The following is a 27,360-nucleotide window of genomic DNA, read 5'->3' as shown; positions in this document are numbered from 1 at the left end:
TAAATTGTAAAAGGCAAATGCCATTCTGAAGAGTTCCCTACCTTCTCTCCCATGAATACATGTATGTTTTCACAGCTGACTCCTTTCTTATTTTCTGTTTGAGACTTACCTCATGCTCAAAGGGACAGGTATACTACTCAAAACAAAACCAGAATATAAAACATCAAAATCCACACTGAGACCAAGCTCTAGTCTGTCTCTATCACCAAATTTTCAGTTGCTCTCAGCACATATGGAGGGTTCCTGAAACAGGAGACAGAAAACAGTGACAGAATTCAACAGCAATTTTCTCCGGAGAATGCCAGTTCAAGTCCAAGTGAAAGTTTGTTGTGTACCCTAGGAAAAGATACTGCCCAGGAACCACATGATGAACTAATTCATTATACACTTCAAACTGACAGCAAAGTGAGCATCCAGGTAAGCACCAGTGTCAGAAAAATCTACAAGCACAGAATAAGAGAACAGCAGAGCTCTCTTGTTGCTATAGTGGAGTCTCTGCAGTTTTCCTAAGTGCTACACTAAAGGCATTAGCAAAAAAATATTTCAACCTGGCAACAGAGTCTTACTGCTACATCCCTCAAAGTCAGAGTTGGTACCATGGTAACGAGGGCCTGTCAAATGTCAAACAACAGCCCAGATAAACCACCTGATATTTTGGCTTGACACAATAAAGCAGCTTGGCCACGCAACCTTCTTTAGAAACAGAGGTGTTCAAGTGCACAACAGAGCAGCAAAAGCCTAAAATGAGTAAATTCCTGTTCCAGCAAAGAAATGCCTATCTAGACAGGTATGTCATGAGGCCCTAAAACTCACAGTAAAGACAAAAAGGAATTGCCAATGCAAGGATAATCGAAGACTGACAAGTATGATCATGTTTCTTCTAAGAGTAGAAGGCTGACCAATGCATCCACAGCAGACAGCTCAGAAGAAGGGAACGGGAACTGCTTTTACAAGTAGGGTCCATTTCTCATTCTGCATGCTTTCCAGATGCTTCATCTTGAGACGTTTGAGAGCTGATTCCCGACAACTCTGCTGCACACCAAGCCAACCTGCCAGAGGCTTAAAACACAGGATATAACTTTCTGAACTGCAGATCTTGTAGAGTTCTGTTCTGAGTAAACTCATAGGCAAGACAAACAGTTAAAGTCCACTGTGCCTTCCCTGTCATCCCCTCTTCTGCAGTCAGTGGAAACATTGCTGTCAGACTACAGACATACATGAAAACTGCCTGCCACGAAGGAACAGCACTGATTGTGCTTCCCTTTTTGGTTGAGGGAAGCTGCTGACCTCCATTAGTAGAAACTAATCCCACAATTTGAATGAATTACTCATTTCTTTGCAGCAACCATAGAGCAAATCTTTAGGAAAGAGAGCCTTAGTTTCAACAAAGGTGTACCTTGTTCCACAACAGAATTATTTCATCTGTAGGATAACAAAGCATAAGCATCCCAGCTGAAGCCACGGCTCCACTGCACTGGATACACAGCTGCAGGGGAAGGAGTAGTTTCTGCCCTGCATGATATTGAATCTAATTAAACCAGACAATCAGAATGAGATGGAAGGTGTATTATTATCCTTCTTCAAAGATAAGAACCTGCAAAACAGAGCACAAAACGGCCAAGGGCACACAGTGACAATCGGTGCTAAGGGCTCGTAAGGGAACCTAGAGATCCCCTGAAAGGCAGACAGCCTTCCACATCAAAAGCTGTTACAGAAGGTAACAGCTAAAAGAAAATCATGCCGTTATGGAAATGAAGAGTGTCAAGTGGACAGTTTTAGGACACTGAGTACCACTGCATCAGACAGCTGCATGGAAATGTACCAAGAATTCAGGAATACACAGATAAAAGGTTCTTAACCAGCTTCCAGCGACATCAAGAATTACATTATACAGTCAGGTTCATATATTTATTGAGTTTTATCTTTAAAAAGGCAGTTTGATTTTCCATTTGTCTTTCCTATGCTCCCTCCTTCTCTGCTGTCATTCTAACTGAAAATCTACTCCAAATCCAACAGCCCCAAATAGTTCAGAATTTGCCCCTTATTTCAGCAATTTATTCAATTCACACTTATATGTTTTTGTGCCTAAACCGTGAGGCAACTTCATAGCTCTTGGCTTAAGTCGTTTATTTGTCAGTATTTACATACATTTCATAACTCTGCTTAGATTTCGTTTCAGGAACAACCTAAGCCTAGCTCTTTTCTTCTGCTATCAACAGAGCATCGGCTTTCACTCTTCTCAGCCACTTAGCTAAGTACAGGTACAACATTTGTATTCCTCCAGTCATATGAGACCATTCAACTTGAGTGATTTGCTGAAAATCTTTGGTGTGAGGCATGAGACTGACAATTCACACGCTATTTCTCTCCAAAGGCAGGCATCTCGATCATTCCGTCCCCTCAAGCTGGAGAGATGCCATCTGCCTTGGCTGTAGTAATTTCCATTCTATACTTGTAATCCTTTTAGCTACTTCCTTTGTCTTGCCTACACAGACAAAATCAGCATTACTATTGGAAAGAGGCAAAGTGTTAATCTAGTCTTATGGTCCCCCATAATCTAGAGGTTACCCTCACTTTTTACCTTTTCCTCACTCACATCACAGCCTCATTTCATCTTTTCTTTTGTCCAATTTCTGTAAGTTTCATTTGATAATATGCCAAAATGCACTTTACCCAATCTGTGCTACTGCTTTGAAATACGTCAGTGGAACATGTTAGGTGATATACCCTTCTCAGGACATACCTTAGGTCTCAGTATCTTGTCCTGTGATGTTTTAACACCACCATGCGACAGTACTTTTGCTGCAAATACCTCTGTTAACCGGGGGTCCAATTTATTCGCAGATTTGGTATCAGACCCTCTAAGAAGAGCACCGTTATTTTAGAAATACATTACAATGACTAAACTAAAGAAATAAAACACAATGTTAAATCCTCATTTACTATGAAGTTTTAGTTTATGCTTCATATGAAATTATTAAGTAATAGTGCTCTTGAAAAGTAAAATCGAAGGCACAACAGCTAGAGCCTAAGGGTCTGAAAACAAAACAATATCAAAAAGAGGTGTCTATCTCTGCTATCAAACATCTAACATTCAGCTGCCCATCCAAGCTATCACAGCATTTGTTTGCTGTAGCTTCTCAGTGATAGCTAAAGTACCTTTTCTGCACAGTTCTGCCCTCAGGCTCCTTCCTCCCTCTCCCTTTTTACAGATATAGCAAACACTGTCCTCTGACAAAGCTCTCTGTATGATCTCATCCTGTCGTCCCCTTGTCTGGCCTCAGCTTGGCCTCCTGACAGAAGCAAACATAGCTACAAGAGCAGTGAAGTTCAGTAGCTCGATGAAGTATTCTTTAAAAAATACTTCAGAACAGAAAATTATTCCCTCTCTCTTTTTTTATTCTTAAATAAGCCCTCGATCAGTAAACCCTGCGCTACTTGAACAGCGGACCTTACAGAGAGCTACCAAATCACTTACATCTTCTAAGGGAAGGACAAAAGCAGCAGATATCACGCTCAGAAAAGGTCCAAGCAAGCACTATTCAGAAAGAAGGTCTTGTTCAGGCTTAAGGAAGGAAAATGGGAACACACAGACACCCATGTGCTCCTGTACTAAAAAGTGACAGAGGTTTCTGTAGCTTGGAAGCAAACGAGCAGGCAGCCAACCTGGCAGGGCCATTCCCTACAGGTGTCACAACACAAAATTTGCCATGGAAGTTCTGAGGAACAGCTGTCACTAAGAGCCACACAGATTTTTAAAGGCTTTGTCATTTGTCTTCAGGGTGGGAAATGCTGCACCTGACCTCTTGCTGAGGCAGCAGCCTGGCCTAGAGGAATAAAAGGTGGCACAGCTATTATTTCAGGTACAAACACCAGAAAGCAGAGACAAAAGGCACAGTCATTAAATCACTGCTACTATTTAAAAGCATACAAGACAACATTTTAATACTTCTCATGCCACAAGGGTCTCCCCTCAAGGCATTCTCCAGAACAATTTGTATTAGCTAATTATTAACTACACTAACGGCCAAGTAAAACAAGACAGACAAAAAACCAGGACATCAAACAGTCTCGGCGACACCAAACAGTTCTGGATAGGAGATGCTCTCACAGGAGCTGACAGCTCCCAGTCTCTTCTCCTGCCTTCCCTGGTATAGGCTGTGCCACTCGGGAAGGTTGGTTGTCCCACCCGGCTTCAGCCTCCCACCTCCCCGGCTTCCACCCCAGCTTCCCAGTGCCCTGATCTGTCACCTGCACTCCTGTAATCACTCCTCAACCTCTTCAGCTTAGCAGAGTTACCTCTAAAATGGTTTAAACCAACGTGGATGGAACAGAATGGCATGAGCCCAGGCTGTGGGTTTCCCACAGAGCTAAGCCTGTTTGTCAGCTGACTGCCCTGCCTTCTAAGCCTCAGGCTCCAGCTCTCTTCTATCAGGGATAACAGAGACCCGTGGGCACTACCACGGGACCCTTGATCTCCTGGGACCCCGCAGAGCCAGCTCAGGAAGCAGAGCCAGTCAAACGGAATACAAGCTGGACCAGCCAAAGTTCTCCTGCCAGTACAGGTCCCAGAGCAAATGCAGGCTGGGAATCCTGGAAGAACAGGAGCAGCTCTGGTCTGGTTGGAGGTGTTCCTGCCCATGCCACGGAGATTGGAATTGGATGATCTTTAGGGTCTCTTCTGACCCAAGCCATTCTATGATTCTTTGACTACCAACGGCACTGGCCCAGCCGCCTCTGCTGCGGGACATCAGGCTGGGGTGGACCACCCACTCTGCACAGCAGGGCTGCAAAGCCGGCCAGCCACCACCACCGGGCCACTCCCGCCATCCCAGCCGGCAGGGCACTGGCCAACAAGCCTTCTCCTAAGTCATACAGAGGTACTAACAGTGGATGGACCTTGAAAGGATCTGGTACAAATATTTTTTCACCAGTCTTCACCTACTTCAATGTGTTTTAATTAGAAAAGGGTTTTTTATTCCTTATATTTCAGAACATCAGACACTAAACTACATACTAATAGACTAAAAATGTTACCAGAGCTATCCCTTCGGCAACATTAAATTCATACTTAGAGGAACAAACTGAAACCACTATAAAGTTCTCTTAAGCCTGGAGGAAGGCAAAACCAAATGCTTATTCATTAAAAATAATGCCATTTGATATCTACACCAGAGGACTGCTGCAGGAAAGTGACTGGAAGAAGCGCTGAAGGTGTCTTTCAATAGACGTAACAGAAAAAAAGAATGAGTTACTCAAAACAACATGCATGCATCCTTGAACAACAACTTAAGCAAGTCATGAAAGGCAGCTTTCAATGCTGCGTGATTCACATAAAAAGCAATGAACAATCTCAACATTTGTTCAAAAACTGAATGAGGGAGCAAAGCCACTGTTGATTTACAAAGTAGAAAATGTTAATACATTTGGATGTGGAAATTAACCCTCTTTAAAGCCAGAATGGTCTGAAACAACCACACGTTTGAAATCTCAGCCTGTCAGTCTTTAAAGCTGCCCATTCCATGAGGTACACATGGGAATGTGACATCCTTAGAGAAGGGACTATGTGTGACATCTCACAAAATATGTTATGGTATAGCCCAAACCAGGAGTATTTAATACAGAGAATAAGAGCATTAAAAACCACATCAAGGATGGGCATGATGAAAGCCCAGGAATAACTGGTGAAACAACCGTATACATGGTAGACCTAAAGTAGCTGTGAAACCAAATGTTTAAGATCATTGGAGATAAATTAGTTGTATACACAACTGGGGAATAGGAAGCACAGCTAAGGACTGAGAAAATTTTTAGAACACACTGAGAGAAGAGCAAATGATTTCATTATCAGCTTTCCCAGTATTGCATCAATTAACAACGGAAAGACTGGAATCTCTACAGATTGCCAGGGGAAAGAGACGGGAAAAAAAGCATATATTCCCAAAAAAGAAATTACTGGTAGAAATCAAACACTTATACTGGGCTTTCCCAGGACATGACAACTGACCAGTGATTTTCAACACTATCTTTTCATCCAAGTCCCAAGAGGAAAAGGACTACAACATGGAAAGATCCAAAGACTGACCACCTCACCTTCACTAACGCACTGACAGGTACACCTCAGGAAGAATTGGCAAGAGTGGGGGTGGTATGACTACTTTTAATAGGTGTATTTTCACAGGAAGTAACATTTTAATGTCTCATTGAATGCACTTATAGCTGGAAATCCTCATTTGACAAGCTTTTGTTTAAAAAAAAAATAAAATCCAGAAGAAAAAATATCACAGGTAATGACTGAAGAATCTTACTAGAAACTCAGATAAAAAAAAGAGATTGTGCCTGGTCAACTAACTGTTTTATCTTCCATACAGTTTTCCCAGATGAAAATCAGACAGTTTATTCAACATCTAGTAAAATTAATGACCCCTTCCCATACATAAGACAAATCAGTAAGTGCAGTGAATGTGCCTTGATGTGAAAACCACCTTAGAGCTTAGGGCAACTGGGGGAAAAAGGGAGCCATGAATAAAGAAATTTGGGGCTGAGAAAAATGGGAAAGGAACATGAAAAATGCTAGCAACCCAATCAGTTGACTACAAGTTACTGTTTTGGAAGAAGGTAACCTTTCCTGATGTTCTAAAACAGGGATCTCTGACCAGTTAATGCTAAGCAGAAGAGTTATCCAAGCTCAGTCTGGAATGGAACAGTTATCTGTCTGTTTTCCAAGCCAGCGCACATTATGTTGACATTCATCAGCCAAGAAAAGGAGAACCACAATTAAATGGACCAGTTAAATCAAACATGTGAAAAGCAGAAAGACCCTAAAGTGCTTTTTCTACTTGCACTAAACAGAAGCAATGGAAGTACATCATGATCAAATATTGCTACTTGATCAGAGATCAGATTATTGCTGTGAAAAACTGGAAAAACAGCTCTTTGATACAATAACACTGCCACCACTACTTAGGTCTAAATTCTAAAGCTAACGACTAGACGTACAAGAAACCATGGTACTTGCACAGTCACATGCATCCAAGGAATAAAAGTTTGGCAACAGATATATCAGGGTGTGGAGAACAAATGTGAAAGATGCAGAGGTTGACATGTGACAGAAAACCAATGGTTTACCAAGACAGAAGGGCCTGAGTGTGTTCATTACTACCATGAAATTACTGAACATCAGTGCTTCTGGAAGTAAAATTTCATCCATGTGATTAAACAAGGTAACAAACAGCACTATTTGGGGAAAATACAAGTTTCCAAAGTCGCATATCCTCAGAATAGCATTTGTTTCAACGAAATGCTAAAAGCAGCACCACTGTTCCCACCAAATGCATGTTTGGTTGTGTTTTTGAAAGAACACAAGACAATCTAGCTAGCATTTATTCAGAATATGATGATCCAAAAAATCAGTCAAGCCCCACCCCAAAAAACCCCACTTTGCCTACCAGCTGATTTTGGAGTGAATTTGTCTCGGTTTGCTGCACATACTGCCAGTAGCCGGTATCCAAGATCCAAGTCAAATCCTTGCTGAGCTGCCACTCGACTGACCACCTGTAAAAAGAGAGAAGCAGCTTTGTTAGGGGTTACTTGAGCTCTTTGTTAAGTTACATCAACCTGCTTTTCAGTGCTACTCTTTAGCAACTGAATCTGTTCTAACAGCCACAGCACAAACACAGCATGAGACATTACTCTACAGCAGATTGCAGTGCAAGCACAGCAAACTGAACCCTGGAGTCATCCGGTGACCTGGTGGTTTGACCACTCACGACAACAGGGGCTGGTAGTCCCATGAAAGCTGGAGAGATGAAGCTTTTCCAGAAGAAATAACGCAAAAGAAACATGAGCAAAGATTGTACAGAATATGTTTTATTCTACTTGAGACTGAAGTCTCTACCTATGTCACAAGTCATTTCAGGTGGCTCTCAGAGCTGCACTCAGGTCCTCTAGGTTATAACACCTTCCTCCATGCGTTCTCCTGTGCTGTGATCAGCGTCACAACTATTGCATCCCAACAATACCACACCAGGAACCACACTGACTGTTTTAGAATAAAGAGGCCTGTGCAAGAAGTATTTGCCAAACACATTAAATAGGGAAAGAAGTGTGAGGGCTGTTTTGTTTGGTTTTATTGAGTTGTCCTGGACATGGGAACTGATCTAGAAGGAGCAGGCAAATCAAAGGCTGAAGTCAACTGTTTCTCCAAGCCAGCAACTCAGCTATCAGCCAAGAATGTATCCTCTTGAAAATCTGCATAGTATAAACACAATACTGTGGTCATTCTGGCAGCCTATGCAGAAGTTACACACAGCAGAGCTTTTCTGTTGCCTTCTAGTGGCACAGGATGACTTCAGATTCAGAGGCATCGATAAAACAGATTATGCCTTGCATTGCCATTAGTGCTTTTCATCAAAACTATTGTCAAGGAACTCCACAAGAAACAGAACACCACATCCTTGTGTGATGCAAAAGAAAGTCCCTATCCCACATAGCTTACAATACAAGAAAATATCCTTTTCCTACCCTTTTTTCCATGTGAACGCTTCTTTCTAAATGAATGACACTGCAATTATCTGTGTCTAACAATGGATCCCTCAAAAAGCAACTGTACAGAACATAGTGAAGAACCAACATACGTGATAACCTATAAATAGTAAAGAAATGCACTATTCAAAAAGCATGTAGACATGGCACTTTGAGACATGGTTTAATAGAATGGTGGTGTTGGGCTGACAGTTGGACTCAAAGATCTTAGAGGTCTTTCCCAACCTCAATGATTCTATGATTCTGCCCTACATACTCAACACTATTACATGAACCTTATTATTCTGAACTCCTTGCAATATCCACTTCTCCTAATTAACAATCAAGAAGCAAATCTCTTTCTTAAGAAAGAATCAGCATGGATAAAGTTCCTGGGTAGATTTTGGTTGTTTCTGTTGTTCCTACTAATTCAGAAATTAGATTCACATGGATTTATCAGGTGGGAGTGTCCTCTCCCTAATTATTAGTTAACCCTCCCAATCTCAGCATAGAGCAGAGAGTAAGCTTTAGGGAAACGAAATAAGAATTTGGGATAATCTGTACAATAATATCCAACCCTAGGACACATCTACTGTTTTATCTCCTGTTTCCCTTCGCAATTACAATTGTAATTTTAGACAGAAAAGAAAATATAATTTGGAGAAAGAATGGAATTATTTTTGATAAATCAGAGAACATTTTGAACTTGGCAGACCAGCCTTTAATCCTTTACACTTAGAAGTCTGATTGTTGTTAATATCCTGGCTAAGGCTCTGGGTCCAAACTTGCAAAAATAAGATAAAAAGAACAAGAGCAAAACAACAACAGAACAAGGAGAAGTCTCATGTTTCATGCTAAGTTTGCAATAGAAGTGAAGACTGGTGAACAGCTCCGAGATCCGGAGGATGCTTACACATTCAAAAATCTAACTGTTCCCCACTCCTACTTCCAATATTGCCATAGTTCAGCCACTGACAGGTAGATGTCGTGGAAGGAAGCAGACAGGAAGCTCCTCTTAAAACCCCATCTTGTGAAAGGTTCCTGAGGGCAAAGTGTGATCAATACGTAAACATAATTTAAACTCCTTTAGGCATCATCTACTGTAGCACCGCAGAGGAACACATTTCAGCCCTACTCAGGGCTGTAAAACAAAGGAGAAAACAGCATCCCATTTTCCATTGTGAGAAACCACATATATTGGATGAGGCTTTGAGCAACCTGACGCAGCGGGAGGCGTCCCTGCCCATGGATAGGGGAGATAGAACTGGATGGGCTTTAAGGTCCCCTTCCATCTCAAACCATTCTAGGATTCTATGATTTATTTTGGAACCAGACACCAAGAAAGGCAGCTATACCTGCTCATCAGTGAGTATATGGTAACTTAAGAAACCCACTGTCTGCTTATATGCTTGGTTCATTTTAAAACACGAAGCTACAAACTGTGGCCAAGTCCCTACCCTCAAGGGACATTTTGCTAATTACACAAAGATTTCTACAAGGTAACTCACAAAATCCTAAAGCCCTGAGCCCCTGAAAGCCAATCTACGATTGTGGTGGCTTCACTAAGTAGATCGCAAAGCCTAGGTCAGTCTGAAACCTAACAACAGGCTGAGGCCTGACCTGTTACACTCTAATGTGGCTCTGTTTCCTTTTCTTAAATCCCTTTGCCAGAGAAAGCATTGTTCCTTACCATGGAGAAAAGCAGAGCTTTCAGATGTCAGGGCACACAGCCCCAACATGGCCTCGGCATTGTCCTGCCTACAGCTGACCTCGAAGCAGGTGAAGCTCTACCTTGGCAAGCACTGCAAGCAGAAGACCGGGCGTGTGAAGGCACAATCTCAGCTTGCGAGTCTAGAGAAGTCAGCCAGCCAAACTATGACTTATTGCTCAAGGTTCCCACAAAAAATGTGAGGGAAAACAAACTGCAAATTCATTTTAGCTAAATATATATATATATATATAAACTATCTCAATTTGAGAGAGCACAAACAGCCCAAACCTCCTCCCTCCCCTCAGAAGAAGAGCAACAAAACCCTCAGCTACTTAACAGGAAACAGACACTTCTAATAAAATTTCCATTTTGCCCAGAGTAATTTTCCACCTAAAGTCTGCTTCCGTGGACTCTGTTAAGCCGGGAAAGAGGCTTTGTAAAACAAACTGGTCGAATAATGCTCAATAAAGCTTCCTCTGTACCCTTGACCCCAGCCCCTCACGTTCACCATTCCTCAGCAACCCCCTTGGTCAACACGTACAGGGTGGTTCAGCTTTTACTTCCAGTTTCTTCATTGGCTCACGAATTTGTGCACTAACTCCTTTTAAAGTTTTCTTTCCATTGCAACAGCTAAAGACTTAGTTGTATTTCTAAGTTATAGTTGATTTCTAAGTTAAAGAACAGATTTTATATCCTCTGAAGACCCTACAACTGCAGTCAGGCATTGTGCACTCAGTACTTGGAAGGGTTCCTCTGGTGAACCTGTACACAAGGGATCCCCTGGCCTTCTAAATTAACACTGAAATTTCTCAGAAACAGGATGACAATTGCATCATAGGAGTATGATCCAGCAAACGCAAAGAACTAACTAGAAAGCATTTGGTAAGTTTAATACATTCAAGTCAGCAGACTCTGCTGAAATTTACCTTACAGAGCCTCAAAGGAACCAGTCCAGGCAAACTTAGCCACTGCTATTGATTGTCTTCAGGAATTCTTTCAAGACAGAGACCTTGGAGGCACATCAAGTTTCTGGTTTTAAGATGGTAAAAAGGTGAATCTCAGAAATTGCAGGTACCCGGACAGAAACCAAACAAATTACTAAACAAATGTCAGGAGAGTAAACAGAACATCATCACCAATCTGCTGACAAAGTGCAATTTTCTTCTTTGATGAGTTAACAAGCCTGGTAAGTGTAAGGAATCATACAATCATTTAGGTTGGAAAAGACCACCAAGCTTATCCAGCTCAACCATCAGCCCACCACTACCGTGCCTAATAAACCACGTCCCAAATGGCCGTGTCTACATGCTTTCTAAACACCTCCAGGGACAGAGACTCCATATCTTAACTCTACGATGCCTATTGACATTGCCCTATATGATACTGCCATAACAGAGGAACACAGCCTAGATGACATTACTATAAATTCTACTCAGATAATTAATTAACTGTCCCTCTGTCAAATCAGAACTTGTCCTGGATCCAGTTCATTTCTATGTATTCAGTCGTGACTTGGACACAGACGCAGAATAAATTGCAAAACTTCTAGATGATAACAGGCAGAAGAGCCTGCAAACAGTTAAGAAAATTGGAGAAGAGTTTAAAATAATCTTTATAAACTGGAAAAGTGTTCCAAAACCCAGGCCAAGAAACATAAAATACCATAGATGGGAAAGAAAAATCAAACACCCAAACAGAAAATGAGGAACACACAGCAGGATTCATCTGTTCAGTGTACAAGTGACTACAGATAAACACTGGGAAAATGTTCTAGGTATTAAAGATTATCAAACACTGGAATAGGGCCTTACCAGCCTCTGGAGTATTGAGGATAAGGGGAATCATAGAATGGTTTGGGTAGGAAGGGACCTTGAAGATCATCCAGATCCAATCCCAATGCCATGGGCAGGGACACCTTCCACTGGATCAGGTTACTCAAAGCCGCATCCAACCTGGTCTTGAACACCTCCAGGGAGGTGGCATCCATCACTTCTCTGGGCAACGTGTGCCACTGTCTCACCAACCTCACAGGAAAACATTTCTTCCCAAAATCTCATCTCAATCTCCTGTCTTCCAGCTTAAAACCATTCCCCCTCATCCTATTCCTGCACTCCCTGATAAAAAGTCCCTCCTCAGCTTTCCTGTAGCCCCTTTCAATACTGGTAGGCTGCTATATGGTCTCCCCAGAGCCTTCTCTTCAGCAGGCTGAACACCACCAACTCTCTCGGCCTGCTCTCATATGGGAGGGGCTCCAGTCCTCAGATCACCTTCATGACCCTCCTCGGGACTCACTCTAACCAGAAAATATCCATACAACATCCTAGCTTGGAGAAAGAGAGCAGACACCACATTCGCTTAGTTCTGTCCCAAGCTGAATCTCCGCGATTCCAGACACCTGCTGCTGACCATGCAGCTCTGTCTGAACCCTGTCCCAGGAACTCTGCAAGTCTGAAACCTCCTCTAATTTTAGTCTCACTCAGGTAACAGATGGGATTGAGTCAACACAGTTTCCATTATCCATTCAATGTCATGGCTAAATGACTATATATATATATATATATATGTGAACATATCTACACATACAACAGCCCCTGCAAACACATTCAGGCTTTCTCTAACTGCTAGCTCAAGCTGAGCCTATCAGCAAAAATTCAGATACCATGCAGGAAGCACCCTGTGTTCCACCATGTCTTCATACTGCAATGCTGTAAGCGTGTATCTTAGTTGACCTAAGCATACATGGTACAAAATTCCATTGGAAAGTAGCACATTTAAAAACCAAAACAGACAGAGTTGCCAGCGATAACCATAAACATAAACTGAAAAGCTCATCCTCTATCACAGCTGTGAGAGGTGACTGGCCAGCCCCCAGGTTCAACACCTGCTATTTCTTGTAGCAGGTGAGACAGACCTTATAAAAGCTATCCTAATTCCTACTTGTGCCTGGATTACCTAGCTTTTATTTTAACCTCGATACGGAAGTTGTGGCTGTCCCATCCCTGAAGGTGTTCAAAGCCAGGTTGGATGGGGCTTTGAACAACCTGATTCAGTGGGAGGTGTCCCTGCCCGTGGCAGTGGGGGTGGAACTGGATGAGCTTTAAGGTCCCTTCCAACCCAAACCGTTCTATGATTCTGTGGTGCCGGCCACTATTCCAAGCAGTGTCTTTAAAGGCACACATTCCTTATTTGCAAACAAACATCACTATAACATTAACCACCAATTAGAAAAACTGATTATGTCAAACCTTTGAAATCTGTAATCTGAATAATATTGCACTCAAAACTGAGACACTGCATCCACTGACACAGCTCCAGATGCCGGAACTCTCCGGGTCATTCAGTGAGCGGAAATGATGAGTGTGAGGTTTTAGTAAGTGAAAAGCAGGGAAATTCGGCTACCAAATTCTTTCCTCTTTGCTGAATTTAACTGCAATACTTTTCCTCCTCCTTTCTTCCTCCTTGCTCCTTCTGCAAGGCTAAGGAGCTGCACCACAGCAAGCCCGCTCCCTGCCCTCCTTGTCGCCACACCATGAAGCACTGGAATACCGCACCTCTTCACCTAACAGGCCTGTTAATCAAGAGAGCTCTATGACTGCTCATTACAAAACTCCCTTCCCATTATGCTGCACTTTCAGTGAATCTCTTAACCAGCAGCAGTCAAGAGCACCCCCCCCTGCTGGCACCAGAATGAATTTTACCAATTCAATTTGCTGGCTGCTCAGAACTAAAAATGCCAGCTGATTGCCAGTTCAGACAGCTCTGTGTTCAGCCACTTGTGCATACTTGAAATTATCTGAATGCAGTTTGAAGACTACAGCAGAAATTTTGTAATTAGAATTCTGCAATGGAGATGGTAATTTTTTCCCCCTCGGTGACACACAAAGATCAGATAAACAGGAAGCAAATTGAGGAATTTTGCAACATGAATAGTGATCTGCCTCAAACAGGAAAAAAGAAGGAAGCGGGAGGGGGTAAAGGTAGCAAGAAACTTTGTGATCTGAAGCCCTGGTCTGATGAGATTCTCACGCTCCAGTTGCAGAAGGGCTGCCTCAACAATACAATCAGAGCAGGTGAGTGAAGTTATGTATCATTAACTGGTTTCTTGCCTTTAATGCTTCAACACAGACATTACATGGGCTCTGCAAATGTAAGAGACTCTACAGAGCTCTTGTATTCAAACTACAGCTTTTCTAAAGTATATTTACCACCTTATTAGGTGGATAAGGACTATATTTTCAAAATAAAATAAACCAGCGTCCCTGCCAGCTACCACTCTTCTGTACACTTCCTGCAACAGTGGAGTAAACCATGCTGAGTAAGGATACCTCCTCCTTTACATCCTTTTCCTTTCCTCTCCACATCTCTAACAACCACAAACACAGACAAGAAGGTCACTACACTCAAGCCTCTCCATCTGAAATTTTCTCCCAGAGGGAAAGATGCAGGAGTTTTGCTTTAATTAAGCCAGCTGATCGCTGGGTCACTGCAATACTGCTGCCACCTGAGTCCTGGCAGCCTTTGAACAACGATACAGATGAAACACACAGCCAGCACAGGAACAAAGACATTCCAAACATCAAACTCCATTTTAATTTGGACAGCGACACACCCCCAACAAATATTTTAGAACTGAAAACACAACCTTGACTAAGAAAATTAAGTTAAAAGGGGGCTGTAGGACAGCACGGGGTCACACGACAGCAGTAACAGCGAGTTCTCTGGTGGTGTTACGAGGTGCTCTGCAGCAGAGCGTTCTGTGCCTGCTGGCTGTACTGACGGCACAGCAAGTACACAGCCCTGGAGGGCTGTGAGGCACTGCAAACACATCCGACTGTGTGCTCAACAAATGCACGGAGAGGATGACGGAAGCAGAATTTCTTCCGCGTGAACTTTTTTCTCTGGAAGTCTCGGATACAAAGACTAAAAACAACATTTCCAGGGCTCTAACAGGTAGCTGCATCCTGCCTTGTTCTGGGGACAGATGAGCTGAACCAAATCTCTAATTACTCGCATTGAGGTCCTAACCTGATTTCTGAATGTCGCATGTTGATTTTTGATTACATACTTTCCTGTATTTAACAGAATGAATCCAACCAGGCGTGAAGCCAATGTAGCAGCAGACACCTTGTGAGAGTATTAGCATTAGCTCGACTTTGCTGGGTTTGAGGCATCCTGTTGTGGAAACTCAGCATAATTTAAAGATAGCACTCTTCTCTTCATATTTTTTTAAGAAAGGACAATCAATGATATTTTTCATTACACTGGATGAACTAACACAGATTTCTGTGTCATGAAACCAAGAGCATCTATTTTACTTTTCTTAAAATGACTTAAAAAATCTCAACAGTTCCAGGATTTTCCAAAGAGAAATGCAATTGAAAAGATTACTGTACCATGTCTCAGTATCACAAAAAAATTAACCCATAGCAGACACTTCCATCAGTTTAACACAAGTTTCTGTTATTTCAGCAACTCTCTTCAGCAGTACAGATATCTACAAGCAACAGAGAAGATGTAGATAAGAACAAACAGGACTGCTGTGTTGGGTGTTGCTTTTCTTTAAATTAAAGATTTCTTAAACATGGGTGAATTTCCCACATCTGATGACTGAGGTGGATCCAACATTTGGAGGGGAAATCTAGAATACTGAAATAGTGCAGAAAAAAAAGTCAATTTTGATGACTATTTCAGTATAGCTTTTTGTAGAAAAAATGATGTAGGAAGTGCCAGGCCAGGCTGGATGGGGCTTTGAGCATCCTGATCCAGTGGGAAGTGTCCCTGCCCATGACAGATGGGAGGAACTGGATGAGCTTTAAGGTCCCTTCCAACTCAAACCATTCTATGATTCTACAATCCAGGTCCCAATCACGGTGGTCAGTTTTCTCTAGAGAAGCTCTGTTACATTCAGTGCCTCAGCCAAGAGCTGGCTCAGGTAAGCACACACTGCTTACCTAAATCCCCCCTACTGTCCAAACTCATTCTGGTGCTGGGTTTTTATTTCTTAGACTAAGCCTCTAGGAACAGTTACTGAGTAACCACACATGGCTGTGCTTCTCTCACCCTTTTACTTCCTTTTCAGGCATGGTGAAGAGCCCTGAAGAATGATGAACTCAGCACCTCATAACAATGAAGCACAGCAAGATAAAAAGCAGCACCTCTATGGTCCTTCACTGAAGACGAGTCTGTAAATCCGTCCATTCTGCCCTCAGCTGTTCCCTCATTTCCATCTTTGCTGCAGCACCAACACTAAAGAGAGCCAATGCCCTCGCTGAGATCACTGACACATCAAATCACTGGGCAACAGCAGACCTATGGGGTGAGACCAGAGTGGATCCGGGAAAAGGCAGAAGAGTGTGAGATAACCTTGTCCAACCAAAGTAGAATTATTGTTTTTAACTGTTGTGTAGTAAACAAAGCAGTTTCCTTCAGAAGATTGAAAGGTGGAGCCATACAGAATTCATTTTTTTAGAAAATGATATCCTCAAATTTACCGAGGATATTAGCCTCACCATAATATAATCTCATCCCAAGGTGGTTTACAAACTATGAACATGAGAATCAGAAACCGTTTCGGCCATAATAAAACCACAGCTATGTCTGGTTTGTGGAAAGTGGAGGTTATTTTAATCAGCTCCCCGTAAAGCTATGCAATCAGTAATGTTACCTACCAAAGAACACCATATCTGTTATAGTTATAATAATTTAGAGAATCAATTATTTAATTATAATTCAAATGTCTGGCATACAGACAGTTCTATCTGATTTCAAATAACTACTGTTGAACAGTAACACTTAGCTTTCCTTGGCAAGTCAGAAGAGAGTTTATTGTCTCTAAAATTTGCCTGCATGTGTCCCATCAAAGAAGTTTAAGGAAACCTTTCGGTAGTCTGTAGCTTGCAAGGAAATAAGCAGATTCAAAGATTGCCCTTCCCCTCCTTGACTTTTATTTAGTTGTTGAAATGCATTTTCTTCATAAACTTGTCTTACCCACAGTCTATTTGAAAAGTATAAAATATATGTATAGTCACATCATTACAGCTTTTCATGACTGAGGTTATATATTGAAGATTACTTTTATTTCAAATGGAATCATTGAGTATTTTATCTTTGGAATCTAACTAACATTTCTAACTTTCTCCAATTTGTTTTCTGATTGGAAAAATGCTGTGCATGTCCTTAGATCACTGGTTTTATTCTAACTTGTTGACACAAGAACCTGAGGGATGCTATACACTTGAGCACATTAAGATGGAGCCATTCTTTAACATTTGGATCTCTGGCAACTACATCTCCGTCTCAGTATCTAATCTGTTTTACGTACATCAGCTACACAGTGCATGAAGATAACCTGTGCACGTCTGCTCCCCCCAGCAACCACATATAGTCTCTTCATTATTCATTTAAAAATTTCTGTCTCCTTTGTGACTATATCAACTTGTTCTGCAATTTGCAGTGAAGCTTTTGAACGTTCCTACTCCAGTAAGTATCTAATTCCTCTAAAGTCTTGACTCCAAATAACAATTTTGGATGGGATCCTGCTGCTGGGTGCATGGGAAAGAAAGCTTTCAAAACAAAAATGCTGTTGTGTATGCAATAAAACATATTTTCAATGCATTATAATGAAGTTGCTTTAGGAGCTGCAGTGTTCTTAATAAAGGGTGAAACAGAAAGAAAAGCACTGAAGTCAATAAAACTGTTGGAATTAGTATGTCAGAATTAAACCAGCAGTCAATATATGTAACAAAGAAAGCCACACAGGCATGCCAGAAACCCTGCTCAGCTGGGAGCGCAGCGCATTTAGAAGACAAGTAGCCCTCCAATCCCACCAAAAATGAGCAAAGGAAAATAAATGCCGAGAAGTCTGTTAACTCTGTAAGAACACAGCTCACTTGGCAATTTCAAACCACGAAAATAAGTGCTGGAGGAGCATATCAAGTAACTGAGCCTGCACACTTGCAAGTAACTTAAGTATAAATGGTTTTCCTTTGTATGATTTAAATTCTTGTTACTGCATCTGTTAAAGAATGGAGACAAATCAGCAGTCGTTCAAATCTGGCTTCACACGCCTAAGATAAAATGACAAAAAACTCAAAAAAATGCAGGTTCTGAAAATCACAGAATCATAAAATTGCTTAGTTGAAAAAGACCTTTGAGACCACTGAATCCAACCATACTTGTCCACTACTAAACCAGATCCCTGAGCACCTCATCTGCTGATCTTTTAAACCCCTCCAGGGACAGGGACTCAACCACCTCCCTGGGCAGCCTCTGCCAGTGCCTGAGAATACTTTCTGTGAAGAATGATTTCCTAATATCCAATCTAAACCTCCTCTGGTGCAACTTGAGGTGATTTGCTCTGGTCCTATTACTTGTTAAGTGGGAGAAGAGACCAACATCCACCTCGCTACAACCTCCTTTCACGCAGTTGTAGAGAGCAATAAGGTCTCCTCTCAGCCTCCTTTTCTTCTGACTAAGCAACTCCAGTTCCCTCAGCCTCTCCTATAACCCTTGTTCTCCATCTACTTCACCAGCTTTGCTGCCCTTCTCTGGATGCACTCCAGCACCTCAATGTCCTTGTAGCAAGGGGTCCAAAACTGAACCCAGTATTCGAGGTGCAGCCTCACCAGTGCTGAGTACAGGGACTCAGACACTTCCCTGGTTCTGCTGGCCACGCTGCTTCTGGTACAGGCCAGGATGCCACTGGCCTTCTCGGCCACCAGGGCACAGTTCTGGCTCATGTTCAGTCAATCATCAAGCCAGGACCCCAAGTCCTTCTCTGCCAGGCAGATTTCTGGCCACTCTTCCCCAAACCTGGAGCGCTGCACAGGGTTGTTGTGTCCCAAGCGCAGGACTTGGCACTTGGCCTTGCTGAACCTCATACTACTGGTCTCAGCTCATCGATCAAATCAAGTTTCCTTGGCCATGGCAGACATGGTATAAAACAGAGGAGAGGAGCCACCACCACAGGAGGAACGGACATACCGTCAAACAACCCATCAGACTCTGCTCAAACGGTCTCTGGAAGGCTCTGGGGTCTCCACACCAGTCCAGGAGCTCTGTTGCTGCATTATGGAAGTTCGCAGGATTCTGTAAGTGCTGGAGAGAGAAGATGAAGCAACATGGTAAATAATATACACAAAGGCTGATGTAGTGTTTTCTACATCACATTTATACAACATTTGGAAGCTAGGAACAAAAAACAATTTGAAAGGAAGACCTTAACTTGTAAAGTCAATGCAGAAAATTGTGCTTAGATCTTATTAATACTTATATAGATTTTATAATTTTCTGATAAAACTTGTTAGTTCAAGGCCAGCTGTAGGTGAAATACCAGAGCTCCCCTGAATTCCTCTGTCCACATCACCTCTCCCACCTGCAAACTGCAATGGATGAGTGGTTTCGGTGATCAGGTTTGGGATGATGAAAAACAGAGGATTATTTCTTGACTGAAGTGCGGTGGGATACTGCCATGACTGAAAACATTTTTGTGTGCACAGAACACACGTAGACATTTCAGAGCAGCACCCCACCTCTCCTGAAGAAGGTGGCACAGTTCTGAGACAAGAAACTGGTTTGGATTTGAGATTTACATGGGCAGTGCTGTTTCTTAACTGTTACACTCCTCTCTGCCTCTGTACAGAACAATGTAGTTTTGTCACTTAGAGGCATTCAGTAAACTCACCTGACACTATTATTCACACCATCATACCTCACTACACTACATTGCCAACGTATTCCAACGTTTTAGCTGGAGAAGAGGGAGGGCACGGGAAAGAAGGAATTCAATTTACATTAAGAACATTGCTACTAAATTCTTCAGTTCTAGTGATGCTAGAAAAGCTCCAGAAAAAGAAAAGAAAAGTGCATATTTAGATATTGTTGGTATCTTCTTAAATAGTAATTTTAGAATTCTTGGGATTGCTGAGAAAAACACGAAAATGAGACGAGTGTTTTATCTGGAAGGCAGAAACCCCAAAGGTATAATTTTTAAAATATATTATTACTTTTGAAGCAGTTGCATAATTCAGGAAAATACGATTGCTCACTTCTAAGCATTCGGATTAACAATAATGTTCACAACCTATTTTCTTCCTCCTCATCCCCTTGTTCCTGAGAAGCCACATGCATCAACTCTACAACAAATGAAGGAGAGAAAAAAAAAAATGCCTCCAATGCCAGGTTTTGAGGAGTTCCCAGTCTGGGAGCTTTTGGATCGCATTACTGTAATTCTCATTCAATAAATGCTCTTGGTCAGAGGCTCTTTAACTAGAGAGGACTGACATGTGGGTATGGATTTTGAAAACAATAGCAGAATTTGAAAAAGCAGATCAGCCTTGTGCAATGCTGTTTTCTTCCTCTGCTCTACAGACACAGCTGACAGCTTCTGCCACCATCCGATCTAGGAGCTTCACCTAGGCTGTGGTTCAGAAGGAAGCTTGGTAGCTGATTTCACGATGAGGGTGGGAAGGTCCTGGCCCAGGCTGCCCAGGAAAGTTGTGGACGCCCCATCCCTGGAAGCGTTCAAGGTCAGGCTGGATGGGGCTTGGAGCAACCTGATCGACTGGGAGGTGTCCCTGCCTGTGGCAAGGGGCTGGAACTGCATGGACTTAAAGGTCTCTTCCAATTGAAAGCATTCCATGAATCTATGAATCAAAGTAAATAAAAGTAAGAAACCATATTTTAAGGCTTATCGTTAAAAAAAGTCCCATGAACAGAGCCAGCATTTGGGGTTACGAATCTTATAAATAAAAGGGAAAGGGGTGTCTTTGTGAAGGCTTCACTTAATCCTCTTGAGAAACAACTGCCTGACACCAAATCTCACAGTGTACACTGCTCCTTCTGTGCGACACTTTCATCTGCGAGCAAAACAGAAGTTGGTTCAAACTCTACTACAACAGTACATGTAAGCGCTCCTGCTATCAAAAAAATGATTTCCAGAAGGCAAAAAAAGGCGTATATGCTGGTGAAGACATCGTATCATAGTGAACACATACTGGAGAGGTAGAACACGGGTCTCTCATTGGTAATAAAACTCCAAACTCAAAAAATCCTTCCACACAAAACCAACATAAGCTAAAACTCACAGAAAGCTGCACAATTCTGTACAGGGGAATCTTTAATAATCCTTCTCTCCTTGTGAAGTGAATTGAGATGCGCTGATGAAAAGCCCTAAGTAAAAGCTAGATATTATTGTCACCAACATTGCTGTTTGCCAGCTACACACATGACATCTTCTGCTAACGCTTACAATGAAATTTCCACAGCGAGAAACAGACATTGTACTTGAATCACAAGTGTTTTTATAGGTTCAGGCTAACAAATAAAAAGCAGAGCAGACCTGAGCCATATGCTTAATTTTTAGTTTAGCACCACATAAATGCCAATTCCTACTTACCATGACACTACTGAAAAGCAAGTTATCCCTTCCCTAGAGTAAAGGTCCAACATATATTGGATTTTCCCTTCCCTGTGGAAGAAAAGGCTCCTTCTTCTTGCCTGGGTCAAAGCAGGGGTGACCGCAATGACTTAATTTGTTTGTTCTGTAACTCTCTACCAGTTTATCTCACTGCATTGAGAATGAACACTGAGACACGTTATCATAAGCCATTTTTTAAATACAGAGGGGATGCTGAAATCCTGACTACTTAAATGCAACTACAAAATTCAAACAAGTTTAGAAACTCATTAGGCAAGAAAAGCACTTCTATTACTCCCATTATAGGCTAAGCCCCAAACTGTAAGAAAAAGAATCACAAAAAGGTTTCGGTTGGAAGAGAACTTAACCCCCCACACACACACTTCCAACCCCTCTGCCATGGGCAGGGAAACCTCCCACTGGATCAGGTTGCTCAAAGCCCCATCCAACCTGGCCTTGAACACCTTCAGGGAGGGGGCAGCCACGACTTCTCTGGGCAACCTGAGCCAGGGCCTCATCATGAAGAATTTCTTCCTAATGGTCAATCTAAATCTTCCCTGTTCCAAACTAAAGCCATTCCCCCACGTCCTATCATTACATGCCCTTGGAAAAACGTTCCTCCCCAGCTTTCCTGGATTCCCTGCAGGTACTGGAAGGCCGCTATAAGGTCCCCCTGGAGCCTTCTCTTCTCCAGGCTGAACAACCCCAACTCTCTCAGCCTGTCCTCATAGCAGAAGTGCTCCAGCCCTCTGAGCATCTTCCTGACTTCCTCTGGACCTATTGCAACAGTTCCATATCCCTCTTATGTTGAGGATTCCAGAGCTGGATACAGGACTTCAGGTGGGACCTCACAAGAGGGGAGTAGAGGGGGAGAATCCCCTCCCTCGCCCTGCTGGCCACGCATCTTTTGATGCAGCCTGGGATTTGGTTGGCCTTCTGGGCTGCAATGGCACATTGCCAGCTCATGTCGAGCCTCTCATCAACCAGCAAAAAGCTGGAACATAAGCGGTTTCTGTCTCTGCAGCGTGGATTTGAGTAGTTTCTGGGATGAGAGAAAAGCTGGTCCTGCAAGGACACTGCTAGCAATATCACACATGGTTCTGTCCAAAATGTATTTCTCACAGCTTTCTGACTTTCTTAATATTTTTAAATTAAGGTTTTTCTCCCATTTTCTTTTTCAGATTACAGAGGGCAAGGTTACTTTCATGGAAGACAAAGAAAAGCTCCAGCATGAATCAAAGCATGAAGGCAGGTGCAATTCCTCCCCTCAGTTATGCAAGAAGGCATTCCAAATGCCTACTGTCATTTTTTTACTTACTGACAGCTTAAACACTGCACCCGGCACAAAAAGCCCCGATGTCATTAACATCCTCACAACAAAAAGCCTGCTTGAGAAGAATATCACATCTACTACATTCATTGAACAAGAAATTAAAGTCATTTTCTTAGCTCTCGATCCAAGAACAGAAGTACAAAACAAAGCTCATGCCAGACTCATCCATCAGCTTTGTTGTGAAGCATTTCCAGTGCATGGCTCCATCCTCTTCAGCTGAAATTATTGGCAGGATTTTGACAGAAGCAAGGCACGTGCCTGAAGAGTCTGGTCTGAAACTGTGCTTCATGTAAACAAGGAAAAAACCACCTCACTAGGAGGTGTTTTAGAAACAAGTGACAATGACCCAGAGATGGCTATGATACACCTTGTTCTATCTTTAGAGCTACTCATGAAGGGGCATCCAACAGCACAGTGCCTGCAAGCAATGGTGTTTTCAACAACTGGAGAAGATTTGTATGAATAAGATCTGAAGCACAAACAAAGTCAATGAACTGAATGAATCAGTTATTTGCCAGATTGCTCTTAGTATCATCTGCTTTTGAGAAAGCTATTAGTGAAACAGGACAATTTCCATTATTTCTTAACCTAAGAGAATTTTCAGTGTAATCATTTGTAACTCCAAACTCCCGACATTTTCTTAGTCTGAATGGAACAGAAATCACCAAAATACTTGACGCACGCAAGAGTATCATTATTGTAGGGATCACCAGGTGGTGCTTTGAAAAGATAGTCTCTTTTGGTCTTGGAAAGAATCTTGTGTTCTTTGTAGCACTTCAATTAACAGCCTAGTGTAGGGGGAGGGAGTAAACAGCCAAGGACTTTGCTCTCTGCTTTACAAGAGTTAATTGTACCCAGCAAAGCCTACTTCTGAGGACAGGGCTGACATTAAGCCAGATTCCAGGGAAAAAAGGAACATTCTACCTGCTGCTTGTGACCATCTTTGGCTTAAACATTTTGTTTATGGAAAGAACAGATCATATTTGTAGATTGGAGTGGGCCACAAAGACAGTCCCTGGAGCTAGAGCACTTCTGCTATGAGGACAGACTGAGATGAGAGATCTGGGTTTGTTCAGCCTGGAGAAGAGAAAGCTCCGGGGAGACCTTATAGCAGCCTTCCAGTACTGCAATAAGTCCACAATTATAACTTTTATACTCACAGGCATTCAGGCCCCTGTGAGTGAAACACGCACACGTAATACAGATCTTGTTCTTTAAGAGGATACTAAAGCACAGTCAAGTACTTTCAGTCTACACACCCACACCAAAGTGGGTGCAAACCACTTCCTGCAGCCAAAAACTCAGTAAGATTTGAGAGACAGAAACCAATTATCCATATTGAAATACAGCAAGGGAAACAGCCATATCTCCTCTAAATATAGAAGTCTGCAACCCAGATGTACACTTGTGTGTCTCTTAGACTGAATAGTCTAGGAAGGAACGGAAGAATAACAGTCAAAATTAAAAGCAATTACAGAGGGTTAAAGTTATCTCACATACACATCGAGAAATGCTAACATGACACCAATGGTATGGAAAGTGAATCATTTAAACATGGGATCCATATGTTCCGCTTTGTTGCTATAGAAAATAAATGTAGTTTTTCAAATTCCAAATCTCTGGTGGAGGCTTTTTTTCCCCCCTTCTCTGCAGAACACATCAGATTGAAGGCACAGAACTAATTTGCCACAACTTAACCTATTCAAAGTGAGATGTCACACAAATAAGTTTTTGAGCAGCAAACTGCTTAACTACGCTAAACAAGTTATTGCATTTATTTACGTGATGTCGCACCAAATTATGAAAGCTGACTCAAGTTGTCTGTTTGTTCTGCCGAGTTACGTCTGCTGTGTCTCACTCCTTGATTTAATTGAGCTGCTGAAGATAATATAACTTATCACACAGACACTGTGCCATGTTGCTAGCTTCTAGGTTAATTAACAGTAGCCTACAGTCACTGCATTTCTCACATGGTTAGCCACTTGGACCCTGTCTACTGTCTAGCTTCACTAATCAAGAGTCTAGGAATTACACATTACTGATGGAATACACCAGCAACATACGGAGCTTTTGACTGCACAGAACCATATAATGGTTTGGGTTGGAAGGGAACTTAAAGCCCATCCAGTTCCAACACCGCTGCCATGGGCAAGGACACCTCCCAAAGGATCAATTTGCTTCCAAGCCCCATCCAATCTGGCCTTGAACACCTCCGGGGATGGGGCATCCACGACTTCTCTGGGCAACCTGGGCCAGGGCCTCAACCACCCTCATCATGAAGAATTTCCACCTAATGTGTAATCTAAATCTTCCTCCATCCAATTTAAAGCCATTCCCCCTCGTCCTATCACTCTATGCTCCTGTAAAAAGTCCCTGCTCAGCTTTCCTGAAGTCCTTTCAGGTACTGGAAGGTTGCTATAAGGTCTCCCTGGAGCCTTCTCTTCTCCAAGCTGAACAACCCCAACTCTCTCAGCCTAATAGCAGAAGTGTTCCAGCCCTTGGATCATCTTCATGACCTCCTCTGGACCCATTCCAACAGTTCCATATCCTTCTTATGCTGGGGATTCCAGAAGTGGACACAGAACAGCTAGATGGTAGGTAGCCTTTTCTTTAGTGTGGAATTAACCAGCACTTATACAGCTTGTGGGAAGGCTTGGCAAAACTCCTCATACACCAGTCAGGGAAATTAAATTCTGTAGGCAGCTGCTGTGCTGCAGGACAGAGCTATGGCTGCTGTTCCACACGTGCTGCCAGCTAACGCCAGCATCAGTGGCTGCCAGCCCCGAGTGGCGCCTGCCTCCCACGGCTCTGCCTTCTCCCGCCTGTTCTCCTGCGCAGCACAAGAGGCTGTATGGCTACATTGTGAACTGGCCTCATCCTGTATTAATAACGTCAGTTGGATTGGCTCTCCCAAACAGCATGCAGTGCAGCTCCTTGAATCTTAGCACCAGCAGGAGATAGAGCAGCAGCATGTCCCACTCCAGCAGCCGGACACTGTGGAGCTTGTGGGAAGGGTCATGGGTGACAGCATGTCATCTTTTTATGCCAACACCAGGATGAAGTTAACCTAAAAATAAGGATAAGTTTTAATGACATGCTCAGTCTCATGGCACACTGCCCCTGAGAGCTTCCTCCTCAAACTGCATACTTCCACCAGTTCCACCGCATCTAATGTTCTGATGATAAACCTCTCAAACACTGATTCCCAGTCATCACGCACAGTGAGACTCCCTGTGGGACCACAAAACCATTAGACTCGTTTCAGAGAAGGTGGCACTAAGCACAAGGGTTGGGAAGGTACCAGGGCTCTGCTCATAGTAGCCATTTAGGGTTAAACGCACCATGGAACTTCTCCCGAAGGTGGAGCTCTACCATCAGTGTAAGAGGAAGACAAAGTCAAATTCACAGCACAAATACTCCTCCCACCTCACCACACCACACCCCCTAGTTTCAAAATAACAGTACTTTTGGTTAGTACAACCTAGAGAAATAGTCTTTGTTATTCTTATTCTCCATAAAACACAATGCATACAAACAGAAGTGCCAAAAGGAAATAACCATTTTTAATGTTCTGATATTGCACACGTTTACTCTGGGGTTAATCATCAGCCATCAGCCAACTTATCCCTAGTTTAGTCAAAAGGTTCATCTGCGAGTCCTGCAAAACCCTGCAATGGGTTCCTGTCACTTTCAAGTGACAGGAACCCCACTACTAAGCCCCTCATTTCCAAACGATGAGGCAGATATCCCACATGCCATAAATTTTGCACAGAGCTTGTAACATTTGAAACGCATGTATACAACTCAAGTCCGCATGATCTGCCTGCTATTTTCAGCTGCTGGCATGTAGGTTTTTAAGCCTTTCTCCACAACAATGAAAGTTAAAATTCTTATGTAGTTGTGAAATCCAGGAATTTATAAGCAAAGCGAAACATACAGCAGTTATAACCTTATATATAAAATAATGAGGCTCAAAACTATTAATCCAGAAATCATAGTTCCTTTGAAACGAAACCAATAGATACTGTTTGAGGAAGGAACTGACCCACTCTTCTTCCATGCCTACATGACTTATTCTAACTCTGGTCCATACCCCCTTTAACCCTTGAGAGACAGAATTTGGTGTCAAGGTGCTTCTGCAGATTCTGCCAGGCAATTCAGACTTCTTTTTGTCTATCTTAACACTCAACCAGACGTGCCTACAACTACAGGTGGTGCAAATGCACTGTGGTACTGAAGAGGGGCCAAGAGGGGAGCAGGAAAGAAATGGACCAGGAAAGGAAAGGGTCAGAGAGATAAGGAAGAGGTGACATGTCCTTCAAGTAAAACAACCTAGGAGTGGAATTGCTGTGCTCCTGCACGTTGGGCAAAGGGCGT

At 42.6% G+C, this 27,360-nt stretch overlaps 1 protein-coding gene across 6 annotated transcripts in view; it reads right to left on the bottom strand.

The window, feature by feature from the left end:
- The window catches only part of ZMIZ1 (zinc finger MIZ-type containing 1), a 362,798-nt gene that overhangs the window by 128,163 nt on the left and 207,275 nt on the right, over positions 1-27,360 (bottom strand). For all 6 annotated transcript variants that reach the window (XM_054070990.1, XM_054070994.1, XM_054070991.1 and 3 more), the window contains exons 5-6: positions 19,217-19,330; positions 7,449-7,554 (exon numbers count right to left, since the gene is read on the bottom strand). In XM_054070990.1, the coding sequence (XP_053926965.1) occupies positions 7,449-7,554; positions 19,217-19,330 (220 nt within the window). The remainder of the gene's footprint in view (positions 1-7,448; positions 7,555-19,216; positions 19,331-27,360) is intronic.

The sequence above is a fragment of the Cuculus canorus genome, chromosome 7 (genome assembly GCF_017976375.1).
Source record: "Cuculus canorus isolate bCucCan1 chromosome 7, bCucCan1.pri, whole genome shotgun sequence".
NCBI lineage: Eukaryota > Metazoa > Chordata > Aves > Cuculiformes > Cuculidae > Cuculus > Cuculus canorus.
The sequence above is the reverse complement of the archived record's forward strand: the minus strand, read 5'-3'. Positions and strand labels throughout refer to the sequence as shown.